General features: G+C 40.8%; 1 protein-coding gene across 2 annotated transcripts in view; it reads right to left on the reverse strand.

Moving 5' to 3' along the window:
• Window positions 1–14,173, reverse strand: part of MRTFA (myocardin related transcription factor A) — a 48,319-nt gene extending 34,146 nt beyond the window's left edge. The window contains exon 1 of one of the 2 annotated variants that reach the window (XM_063133570.1): window positions 13,695–14,173. In XM_063133570.1, the coding sequence (XP_062989640.1) occupies window positions 13,695–13,818 (124 nt within the window). In that variant the 5' untranslated portion in view covers window positions 13,819–14,173. The remainder of the gene's footprint in view (window positions 1–13,694) is intronic. The other variant, XM_063133569.1, reaches the window with a different exon arrangement.
• Window positions 14,174–17,585: the final 3,412 nt, after the last annotated feature.

The raw sequence follows: 17,585 nt of genomic DNA on the forward strand, positions 1-17,585 counted from the left end.
TCAAATACAACTTCATGTTTACCAAAGTATTAATTAATGTCACTCACATTTAGCACTAACAATTATCTGTGAGACACATGATTTCCCCTCTTTCATACCTCCATTAGGTTGCACTGGTACTGTCTTCAAAAAATCGAGATTCACAAAACATTCAAAGTTGTTCCACTTCAAGAGTTAAAAGGAGTCCTCAGAAATCATTTAGATATTCATGCTCAAGGGCACATAACATGAATTACTTTCCTCTGAAGGTACTTTAATTATCTTTTATTCTCACAATCTAGGTAGTGTCAAAAGATATAGGTCTTCACTCTCTTAAAGCAAAGAGAAAGTGTAGTTCAAAAGTATATTAGTAATTGTGAAAACAACAAGGAAATTATTCTGAATAGTTAAAACGGAAGCAAAAGATACTCTGTTTGAGTCTATAGACTTTAGATGCATTTCTATGCAGAAATAGCAAAAAATAATAATAAAACTGCAGTAAGCAAACAGCTATGGCTGGCATTCACAATATGAATATAAAATATATGGAAATAAGATTACAATTAAGTGCTTACAGAAGGTGCTAATAATAGTAATATCCACTGGTTTAAGCTATATTTTTGATATTGTCCTCTACATTGGTGAGAGGTATTGCTTTGGCCATTCCATCTAATAAGTCTTCAATTGTTGTAGTCATACAAGATCCCGCAATTTCTCTCTATATATATCCATGCATATACATCCCTGCCAACTGAGGATAATACTTCATGCTTCTGATGAAGTTAACTAGTCCCTAAAGACTTATGCCATAATAAAAATGTTAGTTTTTAAGGTCCTACAACATTTGTTTTTCCTGCTACCGACTAAGCTACCTGTCTGGAAGTTAAAACCAGGAGTGTAATACAAGGCACTCTGCCAACAGTTGACCAACATCTGAAATCTAATCAGCAACAGCACTAAATAGTAGTAAAGTTTTCCACTGTCTGTAAAATATTGGCTGGTCACAAATAACAATCAAAATTGTTGGCTTATTCTGATTTATTATGAATAAGTAGCCTGCTGATGTATGCAGAGCATTTGTTTCCACTTCATTCTTCCTTTTGCACAAGTGGACAAAACAAACCAGAAATGGAAAGCTTCATATGATGTCCAAACCTGGCCTCCTGGTTGATTGCTCCTAAACAAGCCAGGTTTTAATTTGCACAATTAAGCATTTTGCCATCCCAAATCTTGAGTTTTCAAAGTCCATGTGCAATGCCACACTAGTTATTAAAAAAACAAAAAGTGGAAGGTTTTATTTTTAAAAAAGAAATAGCTTAGTAACAGTCTACAAGCAAGCACGTGCCTTATGCCAAACACAGGGCATCCATTTCTGAATTACACTATTCGGGTGACACCAGTATTACAGGAGTAGATTTCCAGAGTAATTCTGCAAGATGACAACATATTTATTTATTATTTAATGTCCCTTTTCCTGATAGAGAAAGCTTACAAAAGGTTACATGAAAACCAGGATCAAGTTTCTCTAGAAGGAATATAGACCAAAACTATTCCAACTGAATAGATATTCAGAAATAATTTGCAAAGGGGTAAGTGTTAGTCTCTTGCAGCAAAAACAAAGAAAAGAATTATGGCACTTTAAAATAAAATAAATTTGTTATGGCTTAAGTTTTTGTAGGCTAGAGTATACATATTTGAAATATTAAATATAACATTAATAAATTTCTATACTGTCTTCCTTCATGAGATAACTTCATCTTACTGCCAAAACAATGTCAACCGAAGCCAGTGAAAGGGTGGGTCAAAATAGTACAGCACAAACAGTTTGAGAATAGGAAGTGAAAACACCCACTGTAACCAGATGAAAGTATAGGAGAGGAACTTTAGGTAGGCTGCAAGTAATTGCTTAAGAAGGCTGCTACTACTTGATATTAAAAGGATACTGCCAGATAGACCACACTTTCATGCTGTAAAGGATAGAAGCGACATTTCCCAAATTCATATAATGGACTCTAGCCCATGAAAATGTATGCCATACTAAATGTGTTGCGCTTTAAGGTGCAACAAAGCCCATTGTTATTTTAAGGTATATTTTAAAATATCTGTATTGCTGAGGTTTATAAACACTACCCAATTCAAAATTCTATTACTTGCTCCGAAATACCCTAAACCAAGCCAGTATTGGTGGCCTGCAGCTGCTATTGCTACTTAAGGCTTCTGCTCAACATCCAAATTTGCATCTTCACCATATCCCAATTTCCACACTTTCTAATTAAGTGAGTTGCTGCTAGGCTGCACACCTCATAACAGAATGGGTAGAATGCTTTTCCACTTGACAGTAGCTTTGAACCATTCCCTGTCCAGATCCTTTCTGGCAGCCGCCTGCAATCATTTCTAAACAGATTCTGTTACTGCTCCCTCATTTTGAATTCTTCAGGCTTGAATCAAGAAGGCAACACCACTCTATAGCTGCATTCAAAAGTCATGATAGCCCACGATGGGTTAATAAGCTACTCATACAAGCTTATTTTTTAATTTGCCCATTACTCCATGCCACATGAGCAGGTTAGTAAGTTACTGTGAGTAGCTTATGAAGCTACTGTGTGTAATTTGACTCACTCCTCTGCCCTTGTCCTGCTCCAGTCCTCCTGCTTGAGCAGAAGCACTGTTTCACCTCTGAAGCACTGGACATTTGCAGGCTTGGGGACAAAACTACATACATAGCATACCCCAGTTAGGAGGCACCTGATCCACCATTACTCCAAAGGGGGAAGTGGCTAGAAAACCTTGGGTGTTTGCAAGGCTGGGACCAAACTCCACACGCAGCCTCTCCTAGTCGGGAGGCACCCGAACCACCATCAAACTCCTGTGCATTTATTCCTGGACAGCAATCCAGGCAGAGGATTTTATTTATTTATTTATTTATTTATTTATTTATTTATTTATTTATTTATATAGCACCATCAATGTACATGGTGCTGTACAGAGTAAAACAGTAAAACAGTAAATAGCAAGACCCTGCTGCTTAGGCTTACATTCTAATTAAATCATGGTAAAACAATAAGGAGGGGAAGAGAATGCAAACAGGCACAGGGTAGGGTAAACAGGCACAGGATAGGGTAAACAGGCACAGGGTAGGGTAAAACTAACAGTATAAAGTCCAAACAACATTAAGTTTTAAAAGCTTTAGGAAAGAGAAAGGTTTTTAGCTGAGCTTTAAAAGCTGCGATTGAACTAGTAGATCTCAAATGTTCTGGAAGAGCGTTCCAGGCGTAAAGGGCAGCAGAAGAAAATGGACGAAGCCGAGCAAGGGAAGTAGAGGCCCTTGGGCAGGCGAGAAACATGGCATCAGAGGAGCGAAGAGCACGAGCGGGGCAATAGTGTGAGATGAGAGAGGAGAGATAGGAAGGAGCTAGACTGTGAAAAGCTTTGAAGGTCAACAGGAGAAGTTTATATTGGATTCTGAAGTGAATTGGAAGCCAGTGAAGAGATTTCAGAAGTGGAGTAACATGGTCAGAGCGGCGAGCCAGGAAGATGATCTTAGCGGCAGAGTGGTGGACAGAAACCAGCGGACTGATGTGAGAGGAAGGAAGGCCAGAGAGAAGAAGGTTGTAGTAGTCCAGCCGAGAAATAACCAGTGCATGAACAAGACAGACAAAAATGATCGAATCCTGGCAATATTATACAGGAAAAAACGGCAGGATTTAGCTACTGCCTCAATATGAGGAATAAAGGAGAGCGAGGAATCAAATATAAAGCCAAGACTACGAGCTTCCTTGACTGGAGTAAGCGTAACATCATTGACAGTAAGAGAGAATGAGAGATGAGGATATCATCTGGGGGTTTACTGTTGCATGGGAGTTGCAGTTTCTCTAGGATCAATGTTGGCAATCAGCGGCCTATTTGGAACAGGTGTAGGGGCGGATTCAAAGTTGGACTCTATCCTATGAGCAGTCTTCCCCTTTTCGTTGTTTGGTCCTGGAGCTGGGGGTGGGGATTACTCTGGTATTTGTTTAGGGACTTGGTTTGCTTCACCTGTTTGATCTCAACCATCGGTAGCAAAGGGCTGATTTCAAGCTGTTAGTCTGAGGGGACTGCCGAAGCTGTAGGTAATGAAAGAGCTGGTTCTCCTGATACAGGGGATGGTTGTCCTGATGGACTTTCCATTATGCTGTGAGCTAGAAGAAGCTGAGAAAAAGCAGGAGCTGGTTTTTGGAAAATGGAAGCTGAGACAGAATGCAGAGGCTGGTTCAGTGCAGCTGTATCTGCTGCCTTGAGGGCTTGTTCCCACAATATGGCACAGAAGTGTACAGTACTGTTTCCCCAGCCTGCTTCATAAAGGCCTGTCAGTGGATACAGAGGTCCACCCCGTGTGCCTCTCCAAGGCAGAGAAGGTATTTGGAGTATCTATCGATCAACAGTATCTTCCCATCACAGTGGGTACAATTACTGAAGAAGGCCTTGGAGGCCATGCCCTGAAGGGGCAGTGAAGAAGAAAGAAAACTTGGATAGGAAAGTAAGACAAAGGGAGAGAAAAAGTAATTCTGCCCATCATCCCAAGGAAGGGCCATAGATAGCATTGGGGGGAAATTTGCCTGGGCCCAGAAAGACAGCAGACGCCCCTGTATCCAGCCCTCACAGGCACAGACAGATGCACCCGGATAGGCCTGGGCCCAACTGCTCTCGAGCCTTCGACAGCAGTCAGGTGCAGGTCCACCCTGACCTATGCCCTTGTCCCTTTCCCTCCACTGCATTAATGGCTGCTGCCATTAATGAAGCGGGGAAATTGCGTATTTTCTTCACTCTAATGCCAGCTTTGGGGAAATTACATTTCTATCTCCCTCAATGTGCCGATGGGGGCCTTAAAGGCCCTATTAACAGGGCCTTTAAGGCCCACATCGGCAGGGGTAGGGAGAAACGCAATTTTCCAAAGTTGGGGAAACTGTATTTTCACCTTCACTCTAATGGGGAAATTGTGTTTCTCCCCCTGTCCTCTGCTTCAACTGGGTCCTTAAAGGACTTCTTAACCTTGCATTAAGAGACCATTTAAGGCCCTGATTGACGCATGCGGGGGGGGGGGAGGCAAAGCATGCATTCTGGAGCCTCCAGAAAGTGAGCAATTCTCCTGCAATTCTCGTGCAGCTTCTTGAATGCTCAGCAAAAGCTCACATAGCTCGACTTCTTGGAACAAGGCTCAGCGAACTTGTGGGGCAGGCCCCCAACGAGATCTCTAAAGCCTAGCCATAGGTTTTTTAGAGAATTTTTTTGGCCACAAGTTGCAATGGCAGACAAAAAGGAACTGAGATGCAGGCAGGAGCCATGCCAGGAGCTTATGCAGAGGTGGTGGGTGGGGCTCCCTCCTAAAATTCTGTTTAGCTCTAGAATGTTCTGAATAACTGTTCAGTGCAGGCACATAACCCACATGTCTGAGTCACAAGAACCACAAAGAAGTTTAGTTCTGAGTATTAGATCCATGAGAAGGAAAAGTCAAAAAGCTTGAGGCAAAATTCAAAATATTTAACCATTTTTAAAATGGTCATAGAATATCATTTGCCAGTATTGAAAATTAAGACTGTGATAAGAACTCTAAAGTTGTATACTGACTATTGCTGTAGCCATTGTCAAGATTTTCCTGTAGGATACACAGAAGCTCAAATCCTAGATCAGATGTGCTGCAGTGCTACTTAAAACATAGGTGTTTGCTTATAAATGAAACATGATACCATTTTGGAATAGCTTTAGAGAACAACACTTTAATCCACTGATGGCTGTTAGGGGGAATGTGAACTGTCTGTGCACTCTGGCAGATTGTATAGTTCGTAATCATTTAAGTGAAGCAGACTGTAAAGAACACCTAGACTAAAAGGATTATATGGCTGTGTGTTTCATCTGGGGGAAGACCAGCGATAATTAGTACTACAATGTGGCACCAACTGAAGTAAAGGGAAGAACTGACACTCATTCCAAATTTCCTTTGTAATGCATAGTACTTCTGTGGTGTGCATCAACTGAAGGTTCATCAAGCTTAAATATAGGACATACCTTTCAGAAAGTCATTGGCTTGGCTTCGCGAAACCATCTCACTTTCCATTCCTGCTTTTACATGGTACAGGAAAAACTACAGCTACAAAGTGCAGAAAGTTCCTTTATAGCTTCCCTAATCACCACTGTAATGAGGAGGAATAATCTGTTGATTTAGTCTGAAATATCATTAGAAGAAACTCAAGGCAAGTCAACTTTATTTATATTTATGTCAAGGGGTCATAGCAATGAAAATACACCAGGTAAAAGTAGAGCAGCTCCCCATTGGGAAGAAAACTGAAAGCTCACAAAAGCAGATATAAAACATAAAAACAGAAGCAGTTCCTTAATTTGAATTAGGAAAGTATTTCACTCAGCTCCAGTTCGTAGAAGAATAGCTTCATCACTTTAAACCACTATAATTTAATATTTGCACTATCAAGTTTCCAGAAACCCTCCAGAGAAAGAAAGCAGTTTTACTGAGGATTACAAGGGAAGTTGCCAATAAGCAAATCTGGCAATTATTTGGACTTTTGGAGTAGCTCTAAAGACAGACAGCCAAGATTTCTCAGGGAGCCAATGCAAAAAAGAGGGGCCCTACCTCAAGGACATAAAAAAAGATGACAGTTCAATAGGCCTATATTAGATCCTTCGATCTACATTTTTAGAATTTGGGAGCAATCTCAGTTATTTTGCTTGCTTTGTTATTCTGCTGGAAGCTGATCTGGTGATGAGAAACTGTTTTCAGTAAAAGAAAGATAGCTAAAATAAAAAGATGTCTAAAGAGAAGAACATGGAGTAAGTCTCCTGTAACTCAAACCCTCTAGGGGAAGAAAACCCAACAACTGTCTACTAGAGAGTTACAGATATTCTGTGAGGGTGTAGAGATTTGCTTGTGACAGAATTATAAACATAACAAACATGAATTCTTCTAGTGATCTTGACTGTAAATCCAACAATACAGAGATTGCCCTTTCCATATTATGTTGTGAACTATATTGTGAACCGCCCAGAGAGCTCCGGCTATTGGGCAGTATAGAAATGTAATAAATAAATAAATAAACAAATGTTCTTTTTTGTTCCTGAATGTAAATAAACATGATTTTCACTGTTTATTACCTTCCTTTTGTATTTTTTTTCCCATTTGCCAGGACCAGACTGTCAGTATGGAGGGTAGATACAGCAACTTTGAATTTATATCTATTGGCTTAGAAAAATTATTGCCTAGTCTGAAATTTAAAACTTTTTGAGCAAGGTCCCAGAGTGAACCATATTGTGTCATCTCTAGACGGCCTTGAAGCACAATGATTATTTAGATCCTTTCCAATCTGTCTTTCAAGCCTGGATTCAGGATAGAAGATACAAGTAGGAGCTGCAGTTCCTCACCACGGGAGGTCCATTTAACTCCCATCATCTAAAGCTTTTACTTTTTCAGCAGTTTTCTGTCTGCTGTTAAAAATACAATAGTTTTGTTCTCACTCCTGATCACTCGTTTTATTTGTTACTCTGAAGTTTCTTTCATTTTTATATTTATTGCATTTCTATACTGCCCCATAGCCGAAGCTCTCTTCTTTTCATTATGGTTGCCTGTATATAGTGGGCCGTATCCAATACGGCCCATGCACCGCTCATTCAATTGCCAAGCAATAGAATGTTAGTGCTTGATAATGTAATCCTGGAAATTCGCCAAAACAATAATTTTTGGAAAGGGTCAAATTAGCAGAGCCCTGTGAGCCCTGTGGACCTGCCCTGTTCTGGAAACAAGAGCTTTGGTTCATTTCCAGTTGATTTAGGAACCTCTAGCTTCCTGTTGTGCTAGCAGTGGGCCTGCTGCCATGCAGGCAACACTGGATACTGCTCTTTTTTCTATTATTGTTTAGTTACTTTAGTTGTGTAAGCTGCCTTGTACATTCCCATCTGGGAGTGAAAAGGTGGGTTAAATATTCTCCAATAAATAAAGGCTAGATTGTTTTCTGAGTCATTTATTAATATGCACCCCAAACAGTGTGGTCAAAAGTCCTTCTCTTATCAGAGAAGCATCCAAAAATGTGGTTATACCCACTCATTTTTCCTAATGATATAATGCCATAAACATTTTAAAAATGTGATGTGGATTGTTTTTGGTCATTATTGAATTTTAAGATCTCTAAATTCAATAGACATTTTCAAAAACTGTATTACGTTAAATCATAATGTACTACACAATTCTGTATGTACCTCAAGCAGCTATCACAGCATGAAAATAGTGAGGGCTAAAGTAACAGCTGTGGATTGTTATACTGGTTTGTTAAACTAAGGAGAGTGAATATGTGAAATCAATTCAAATGAGTTGAACAGAAAGAAACAGCTTCATGCACCTGTACTGCTACAACCTTTGTATCACACAATTCTTTATTGTTTACAAAATGCCTCCATTTCAGTAACTTTTTAACTAACACTATCAAGTATCCACTAGCTCCAAACAGGGGTTGGCAACTTCAGAAGGTCTGGGGGCATTTATGCCCCCCAGAACCCCCCTTGCATGTCACAATCTGTCAAGCAACCAGAAAAATTATGGAAAAATGGTGTCTGGAGCATTACGGAGCCCCAAAAGGTAAAAAAAGGTAAATTTTACCTGTTTGATGCTCCATAATGCTCTGGATGTCATTTTTTCATTATTATTATATTATTAATTCTTCTAGAGTGTGGGTGCAGTGAAGATGGTAGGAGGCTGCACTGGGGCGGTGTGTGTGTGTGTGAGTGAGTGTGAGACAGATCACATGTTCCCCTCCCTTACTTTAAAGCATTTGCAATCTTTATACCTGAGAATTTTAGTTTATATTTGCTTACTGCTAAAATGTAAAAGTATTAAATTAGTGTTGTTTGAATTAACTAATTTATTCTTTTTGTACTGTAAACCATAGTACAAAACTACAATAGTTTTTAAAACAGAAAAGCAGGGAAGAAATCTAATGAAATAAATATATACTATTTCATGCATGGCAAAGATTTACCTTTTTATGCCAAAAAGATTAGCTGTTTAGTTTGAAAGAGGGTATTTTTCCCTTCAATCCAATATTTGCAAAGGAAAGTGGGAAGCATTTGTTTTTCTTTGGTTGTTGGTAGAAAAATGGGTGATGAGTGATAAGACCTGATATCAAGCACAGTTGAATTAAAAGCATAAGAATAATCACAATCTAGGAAGCAGTTCATGTGCAGTGGTATGTAGTTTTTTGCAATTCAACAGCAGTATAATTGCAACAGAATACATTACATAGGAAGACTTGCACAAGGGCTACTTTCTATGCAAGTATATCGCAAGCAAAATTATGCACATTACACTCTGAATGTTAAATATTTGAGCTATGAAAGTGAACCCTTATAAGTGATTTATTACATGATGAAAACTAAAGAGTGAGCGTGGAAATACAATTACACTGCTGCCCAGGCCAGGTTAGGCTCTCCATCCCATTACAGAACAGTGGAATTGAGGAGCAGAAAAGATTCTGAAAACAATATCTAACTATAGGATTTACTGGCAGGGACAGGCCAATAGTTTTATATGAGGAACTCTTTAGCACTTTTAAGCAGACACTGTCTTCAGCTGCTATGGGATGAAGGGAAATGCACTGGCAGGTTGAAATGGGACCTTGCCCATATGTCAGATCAGACCTGAAAAGCATGGGCAGAAATATCAATAAAGTCCTCTCCTTCATGTATTTTATGTGCATCATAACCGCTATATCATCCCCTCACTGACACTATTCCAACATAATATACTGATACTCTGCCACATATAACAGAGGAAATATACACAGAAAATAGTCTCACTCTTGGAAAAGTGAGAAAAGGAGAGACCATCATCTGGTGCTTTCTAACAAGAGTTGTGCTATAGGGTAAAGACAGGCTGTTGTACTACAAAAAACGCAATGATAAGAAAATCACAACACATCTACATTATTCAGTAGCCCAGTGTCACCAGACACTTGTAACCCCACTCTACATACATAAACTCTGCAACTTCCTAGAGTGCAGTGCAATCCATTTCCACAGAGTTCACAACTTCTGCCTTTGCAATCACATTATGCAAGCACAGCTGGCATAATAGGGTTGTACATTAAAAACAAGCAGCACCAATGAATCTATTGAATGCAACAGGGCCATTGTAGACTTGAACCTTGGAAGCTATCAGGATTGGAGCATAAGAACCCTTGTGCCTTATAAGGTCAGCTCTTAATAGCGGATCTTGGAAAACCTGGTTGGCTGCCTATGATTTGTGCTGTCATTATACAAGTCCTTTTATTTAGCTTCCTCTCCCCCCCCCCCCCACCCCAAAGCCTTGCATTAGCAAGCCGAGAGGGTTCCTGGTTCCCATTCATCAGGCCTGTTTCCATATGAATCCTTTGTTTGTGCCTAAAACATCCTTCCCCAACCTGGTGCACTCCAGAAATGTTAGTGTGAATGGCAGCCTGGCAGGAGAGTATGAGAATTGTACTCCAATACCTCTGGAGGGCTCCAAGTTCAGGACAGGTGGCCTAAAGTATCCCAATTGCCCTTTGTCATGTCCAGCATCCTGCTCTGCTCCGAACACAATTACAACACTGTGATTTTGGAACACTACATGAAAAGCAGCTTCTGAGAACATTCCTGGTTTTTACTTACTTCAAAACCAGTCCCAACCTGCTGCCTGGTCTTCTGCTATGTCAGGGATGGATAACTTGTAGCTCTTCAGGTGCTTTGGCCTATGACTCCCATCAATCCTAATCACAATACCCAGTGGTGAAGGATGATGGGAGTTATAGTGCTCTTCGCTCCTCTGATGCCATGTTTCTCACCTGCCCAAGGGTCTCTACTTCCCTTGCTCAGCTTCGTCCATTTTCTTCGGCTGCCCCTTACGCCTGGAACGCTCTTCCAGAACATTTGAGAACTACAAGTTCAATCACAGCTTTTAAAGCTCAGCTAAAAACTTTTCTTTTTCCTAAAGCTTTTAAAACTTGATTTTTATACTGCCTGTTTGGTGCATTCTCTTCCCCTCCTTATTGTTTTATTATGATTTTATTAGAATGTAAGCCTATGCGGCAGGGTCTTGCTATTTATTGTTTTACCCTGTACAGCACCATGTACATTGATGGTGCTATATAAATAATAATAATAATAATAATAATAATAATAATAATAATATAGGTCAAAAGATCTGAACAGCGTAAATTGCCAACTCCTGTGCTACATCTTTGCCCTCCTCATCTTGCACCCAGATTTCAGATTTCTTTCCTATTTTGGTCTCTCTCCATGTCTCCCATCTATCCCCTCTGGCTTGGGAACTCAAGGACCGCCTCAGCTGGCTGCCCTTTAGACTTGCTTACATCTCTCTACTACAGTGTACTAGCCCATGGCACTATACTAATATAATTATAAACCAGCTCAGTATCCTGAAGCACATCTCAAACAGCAGCAGCAGTCTCTTTTAATGGTAAGCAGCTTTGCTTCCACTTATTCCTCTTGTTGGGGGCGGGGGAAGGAAAAGATGCTCCTACTAAATGGATATGTTATTTATATCAAATATTCACAAATGTTAAAATAGAGTTTAAACTAGAACAGATGTCTGGGGATCTGATTCACACAAATGTTCTCACTGCAGAGAGCAGTGGCATTTTTCTGGTATAATTTAAAATTATTATATAGGCCAAAACAGGGTGTGTGAGGAATAGTCCTCATTGAACTTCACAGTAAAGCAGGCATCATTTACACTGAGGAAGTCTGCTTTCTCACTAAGCACTGCATGTCTTCTCAGCTAAGATGAATGTTTCACACAGGGCAAATTGTAATTAAAGAAAATTTAAAAATTTAAAGCAGGCATGTATGCACTGGAACCAACCATCATCATAGATCTATATTGTAAACCCAGCTGATGAAAATAATCACCGAACTACATTTTTGCGAATTATCTCTCTCAATACTTTTCAAAATAAGTCTGTCGAAAAGCCATTTTAATATATACAAAATGCCCAAGGCACACACTACACAATATACATACAGTGATGAATAGTAACAAAAAAACTTATTTACAGTATATAACTGATGCATATCAGCTGCACAGTCATTAATGGCCAACTACCATTTGTCCAACAAAACTGTGCAAGAAAAGTGCTCCTAAACAGTAGTCACTCTACAACAAATTTTATTTCCATATCTAATATACAAAATCAGTCACAATTATTTAACATGACACAGTGCTAATAATGACATTGGATGAATACCCTTTTAAACATATTTTTATAATAGGTTATATTTGTTATTTTCTTGTTCTTATATGCATTATAAAACTTTACACGACAGGTCTCTGCGGTTTATTATTCCTGTTTTCGCGAGAGCTTCATCAGAACAAACACCATAGCGACTCGGCTGTAAACCATAAGGTTATTGTGTGGTAGACATCTCCAAACATGTATAATGGGGTAAACACCTCCAGAATGAAAAGCAGCCGGACTGCTTGAAGCCTGGGAAAAACGTGAATGGCAGCTGGCCTTAATCCACACCATGGTTGATTATAGTCATGTCATGTGGTGAGTACCCCCTCAATAATCAACAGTGGAGTTGACTATTAACCCACCAATGACTATTGTGTTGTCCAAACTCTAAAAAGAAAGGTCTTTGCCTGGCACCTAAAACATAACTTAGCTGGCAGGCGAACCTCTTTGGAGAGGATATTCATAAGTGGAGTCCCACAAGGCTCTCTCTCATACCACCCTGCCTAGCTTCCTTCAGCAGGGGAACCCAAAAGAAGGCCTCCAAAGATGACCTAAGAGTCTGAGCAAATACATGTGGGAGGAGACATTCCTTTAGATACTCTGGCCCAAAGCCATTTAAGATTGTAAAGGGCAACACCAACACTTTGAATTAGACTCAGAAACAGACTGGAAGCCTATGCAACAGATGAAGTGCTGGCATCACATGATCATATCAGCCAGTCCCAGTTAGTAAACTATCAACTCTGATTTGAACTAACTGAAGTTTCTGAAATGTCTTCAAAGGTAGCCCTATGTACAACACATTGCAGTAAACCAACTGGGAGGTTACCAGTGTGTGAACTGTCTGTCACCAGATGATCTCTGTCCAGTTAGGGTCACACATGGTATATCAACCTAAGCTGATAAAAGGCACTCCTGGCTACCATGGCCACCTGGGACTCAAGTTCCAATGATGAATCCGGGAGCATCCCCATGCTGTGCACCTGATCTTTCAGGGGGAGTACAACAGATTGAACACCACTCAACTGGGCAGACAATCCACCTGGAAGGTATTTCAGTGACATATATGTATTCTCTCACATACTTAGTAAAGATAATTACCCGGTAAAGATAATTAATAAAAACTTTGAAACTTGCCTAATTTATTTTTACTAATGGAGATATGAAATGAAAATTTTTCCATGGAAAAATAAAACCCTGGAAAAATTGCATCCACATTACTGCCCACATTTGCTGTAAAAACCAATTCAATTTCTCACAGAATGATTCATACCCTTGCTTACAATAAGAGTCCTTCGTAAAATGGAATAAATGGGACTCTCCAACAGAACAACTTACAACTGAAAGGTGTAAAAGCAGCTAAGCCCTACCAACACAAACTAATTCAGTGGACATAGCTATAACACACTGGAAGACTAATAGATTTAATATCAAAACTATTAAAAATGGAGGACAGAGCTTACTAACCTTCCCGCAAGCTGTGGTAAGAATCCTGCCCCAAGCCTACATTCTTTCCTTGCTTTGATACAATCTCTGCAAATGGCACAATCCCACCATAAGTGGGCTGGAGGGTTTTGGTTTTGTCCAACATGCTGGAGAAAATTCCAAGACCAAAATGTCCCCTCAGGCTTGTGGACAACTGTTTGATCCTCAGATAAGGGCCAGTTTAGATTTCTTGCAATGTCCTGTAGATCCCTTACTCTTGGGTGCTCATTTGCAGCTTGAAGCTGAGCTCATACTGGAGTCAAGCAGACACCAGAGGCAAACACATCTAGAAGAGCCGACGTCTGAAGATCAAAATCAGTGAGCTTCTGGCAAAAAAACATGCCTTATCAGCACTACGTTCAGACATAGAAAAGCTTTCCCTCCCCTATGTGCACACACATAGTAAGGAGCTAGAGAGAGCTGAGTCTCTATCTCCACAACTGTGCACACTGACAGATGGATAGATTCTTTCATGAAGCTGCTTGTCGTAACAACTAACCTCATTCACCCAAAATAGTAAGCAGTTGGTTTCTCTACTCAGACCTCAAACACTTGCCAGGCAAGCATCATCATGCGATTTAGTTCCTGCCCTGTCCTCCTCTTTGTCTCCACCTCTAAAACTTCAACACTGTGTTTGCAAATATGAGAGGGAAAGCTCTGGATCAGCAGATATTGAGACTCCTTCCTATTCCCAGTTTAACAAATACTAACTTCTAGCATCTGGAGAAATGGTGCTGGAGTTCATTAGAGGTCAAAATAGCCATTGCACAAGAAGTGGTTTGCCTCAACCTGTCTGATCTATTTCTGAAATGTCATGGTAGGGGGGAAACTTAGGTTTTAATGGCTAATTACCATTAAACACTACAGTATACTAGGGCACTGTGTCAGTACGATACTAATTACAATAATCAGAATGGTCATCCATTTTATGAAGAACCTCTGATTGCTTGTTACTGTTCATTGCAGAATCAGAAGTGCCAATATCAAGGGCAGAAGTCAATATATCTCCCAGTATTTTTTGATCCATTTGATACCACCTTGATGAAAAATAGTATGCCCCTCCTCTCTCTCTCTCATGAAAAATTTTCCTCCTCTTTCTCATGCCATAAACCAGGAATCCAAGCTTTTTTTGGGACCATGGGCATATTTTTGAATTGTGAGAGAACGTCATTGATGCTGTCACAGTGACTGTCATGAAGGGACAAACCCATTCAGAAAATGGCTGCCATAATAGATTTGGCTAGTCATAAAACATCGATTTCACCAAAGGCAAAGTGGTGAGGCTGAGGGATAAGTAACTTGTCCAAGAACCTGAATACAGAAATGAATACAGTTCTGAGACCCAAAACACAACATCACTTGAATTCAGTTTTCTGATCCAACACAACATCCATTTCAAAGAAGGCAAACTAGTGAGGTTGTGACACACTCCACCTCTTGGCAAAGACCTGGGCAGGATCTACTTTATAACAGTTTTGACAACTGTTTGGGCCCAGGACACATTCCATATACTGTTTTCAAAACGTTTTCAAAGTGTTATATCCTGCTTGATGTTGTCACACAGAGGAGGGCCAGGATCTCTTCTCGATCCTCCCAGAGTGCAGGACACGGAATAATGGGCTCAAGTTACAAGAAGCCAGATTCCGGCTGGACATCAGGAAAAACTTTCTGACTGTTAGAGCAGTACGACAATGGAACCAGTTACCTAGGGAGGTTGTGGGCTCTCCCACACTAGAGGCATTCAAGAGGCAGCTGGACAACTATCTGTCAGGTATGCTTTAGAGAGGATTCCTGCATTGAGCAGGGGGTTGGACTCGATGGCCTTATAGGTCCCTTCCAACTCTACTATTCTATGATTCTATGATGTGGATCTGGCCCTACCCACCTTTCCCTCTCTCCACCCCATCAATCCCTGCCTTCATCTATCTCCCACCCTTCCTTCCAAAGGCTGCACTCTTATTTATGCATGCTTACATAGAATCATAGAATCATAGAATAGCAGAGTTGGAAGGGGCCTACAAGGCCATCGAGTCCAACCCCCTGCTCAATGCAGGAATCCACCCTAAAGCAACCCTGACAGATGCTTGTCCAGCTGCCTTTTGAATGCCTCTAGTGTGGGAGAGCCCACAACCTCCCTAGGTAACTGATTCCACCGTCGCACTGCTCTAACAGTCTGGAAGTTTTTCCTGATGTCCAGCTGGAATCTGGCTTCCTTTAACTTGAGCCCGTTATTCCGTGTCCTGCACTCTGGGAGGATCGAGAAGAGATCCTGGCCCTCCTCTGTGTGACAACCTTTTAAGTATTTGAAGACTGCTATCATGTCTCCCCTCCATCTTCTCTTCTCCAGGCTAAACATGCCCAGTTGTTTCAGTCTCTCTTCATAGGGCTTTGTTTCTAGACCCCTGATCATCCTGGTTGCCCTCCTCTGAACACGCTCCAGCTTGTCTGCGTCCTTCTTGAATTGTGGAGCCCAGAACTGGACACAATACTCTAGATGAGGCCTAGAGTATTGTGTCCAGTTCTGGGCTCCACAATTACATGGTGGAGTAATGGGACTTACATGGGAGTAAGTCCCATTGAGTTCAGTGGAAATTATTTCTGAGTAAACCTATATAGGGCTGTCTATTATATATTGCCCCCCCCAAAAAAAAACCCTCACTTACACACACATGAACAGAACCAGGGAAGGAGTGTTGGGAAGCAGAGACCCATTTGTGCACACTGGACAGTCTTGTAGGCGCTGTGATACCTGTGGGCACTGCAGTAGGGACCCCACCCATAACTAGTGAAATCTGATAAAAGGAATCCAAAGGGCCATTTAGCCTAATTCCACACCCAATACAAAATACCCAGATCTAAAGAATCCATAACATATGCCTTCCAAATTTGCCTTGATAACTTCCAAGGAAGAAGATACCACACCTTCCCTTGGTTAGGGTTGACATAAAAACTCTTGAGTCTCATATGCTTCACCAGCAAGAGCACAAAATAGTTGTACATTACAAAAGGATCACATAGCAAACAGAACCAGGAAATTGTTCCTAGTCCTATTCCCTACAAAAGGAAAGGATGGAGCAGTTTCATCACTGAGATTTCAAATAGTCTCTAGGGACAGGAACAAAGACAAAGCATGCACTGCTTTTAAATTTTGGACTGAAGTCCACAAAAATTAAATGACTGCAGCCAATTCACTGTGAAACATGACAGAACACACATTTAAAGGCTTTACTCTAAAGCTACCTTCACTGAGACTGAGCTTTTAGAAACTGACTAAACGTGGAGTGCTCCCAGGAACCCACTTGGTAACCACAGTGACTTGGGGTACACCCAGTAACCACTCAATCTCTCTAAATTGAGTAAAACTTCCAAGTATGCAACACTATACATGCCTGCCCAGAATATGCAGCTTATATACTTATCTTTCCAGACAACTGGCTGCAGCTGCTCAAGCAGTTCAGGAGTTTCCTAGCCATGATGGACAGGTGGCCAAAGAGAAACTTTAGTTGCAGTTTTTCTCAGAGGCGGAGGAGTCAGCCAGCCTGGGAATCTGGATCTCTGCCCAGTTGCTGAAAGGCTCTGTAGCAGTCCCTGCCCCCATAGCAGACCCGCAGATACACAGGATATACTGCCACCCTCACTTTTGGCAGTGTCCATTACTTCTGCATAAACTGAGTTTTAAATACCATGAACTGTAGATGCAAGAATAGCAGCTGCAGGCTGGAAAACCTATCAGATGACGTCAAAACACATTCTGAGCTCTTTCCCCAACCCCACTCCTCCTCACTTCCTTTTCCTTGTCACTCTTTCATTACCTCACAAATCTGAGTGCACTGCACTTTATATCTTTCAGCTGCCAAAATGCACTCAGTAAGT

This window comes from Elgaria multicarinata, chromosome 9, assembly GCF_023053635.1.
Source record: "Elgaria multicarinata webbii isolate HBS135686 ecotype San Diego chromosome 9, rElgMul1.1.pri, whole genome shotgun sequence".
NCBI classification, from domain to species: Eukaryota; Metazoa; Chordata; class Lepidosauria; order Squamata; family Anguidae; genus Elgaria; species Elgaria multicarinata.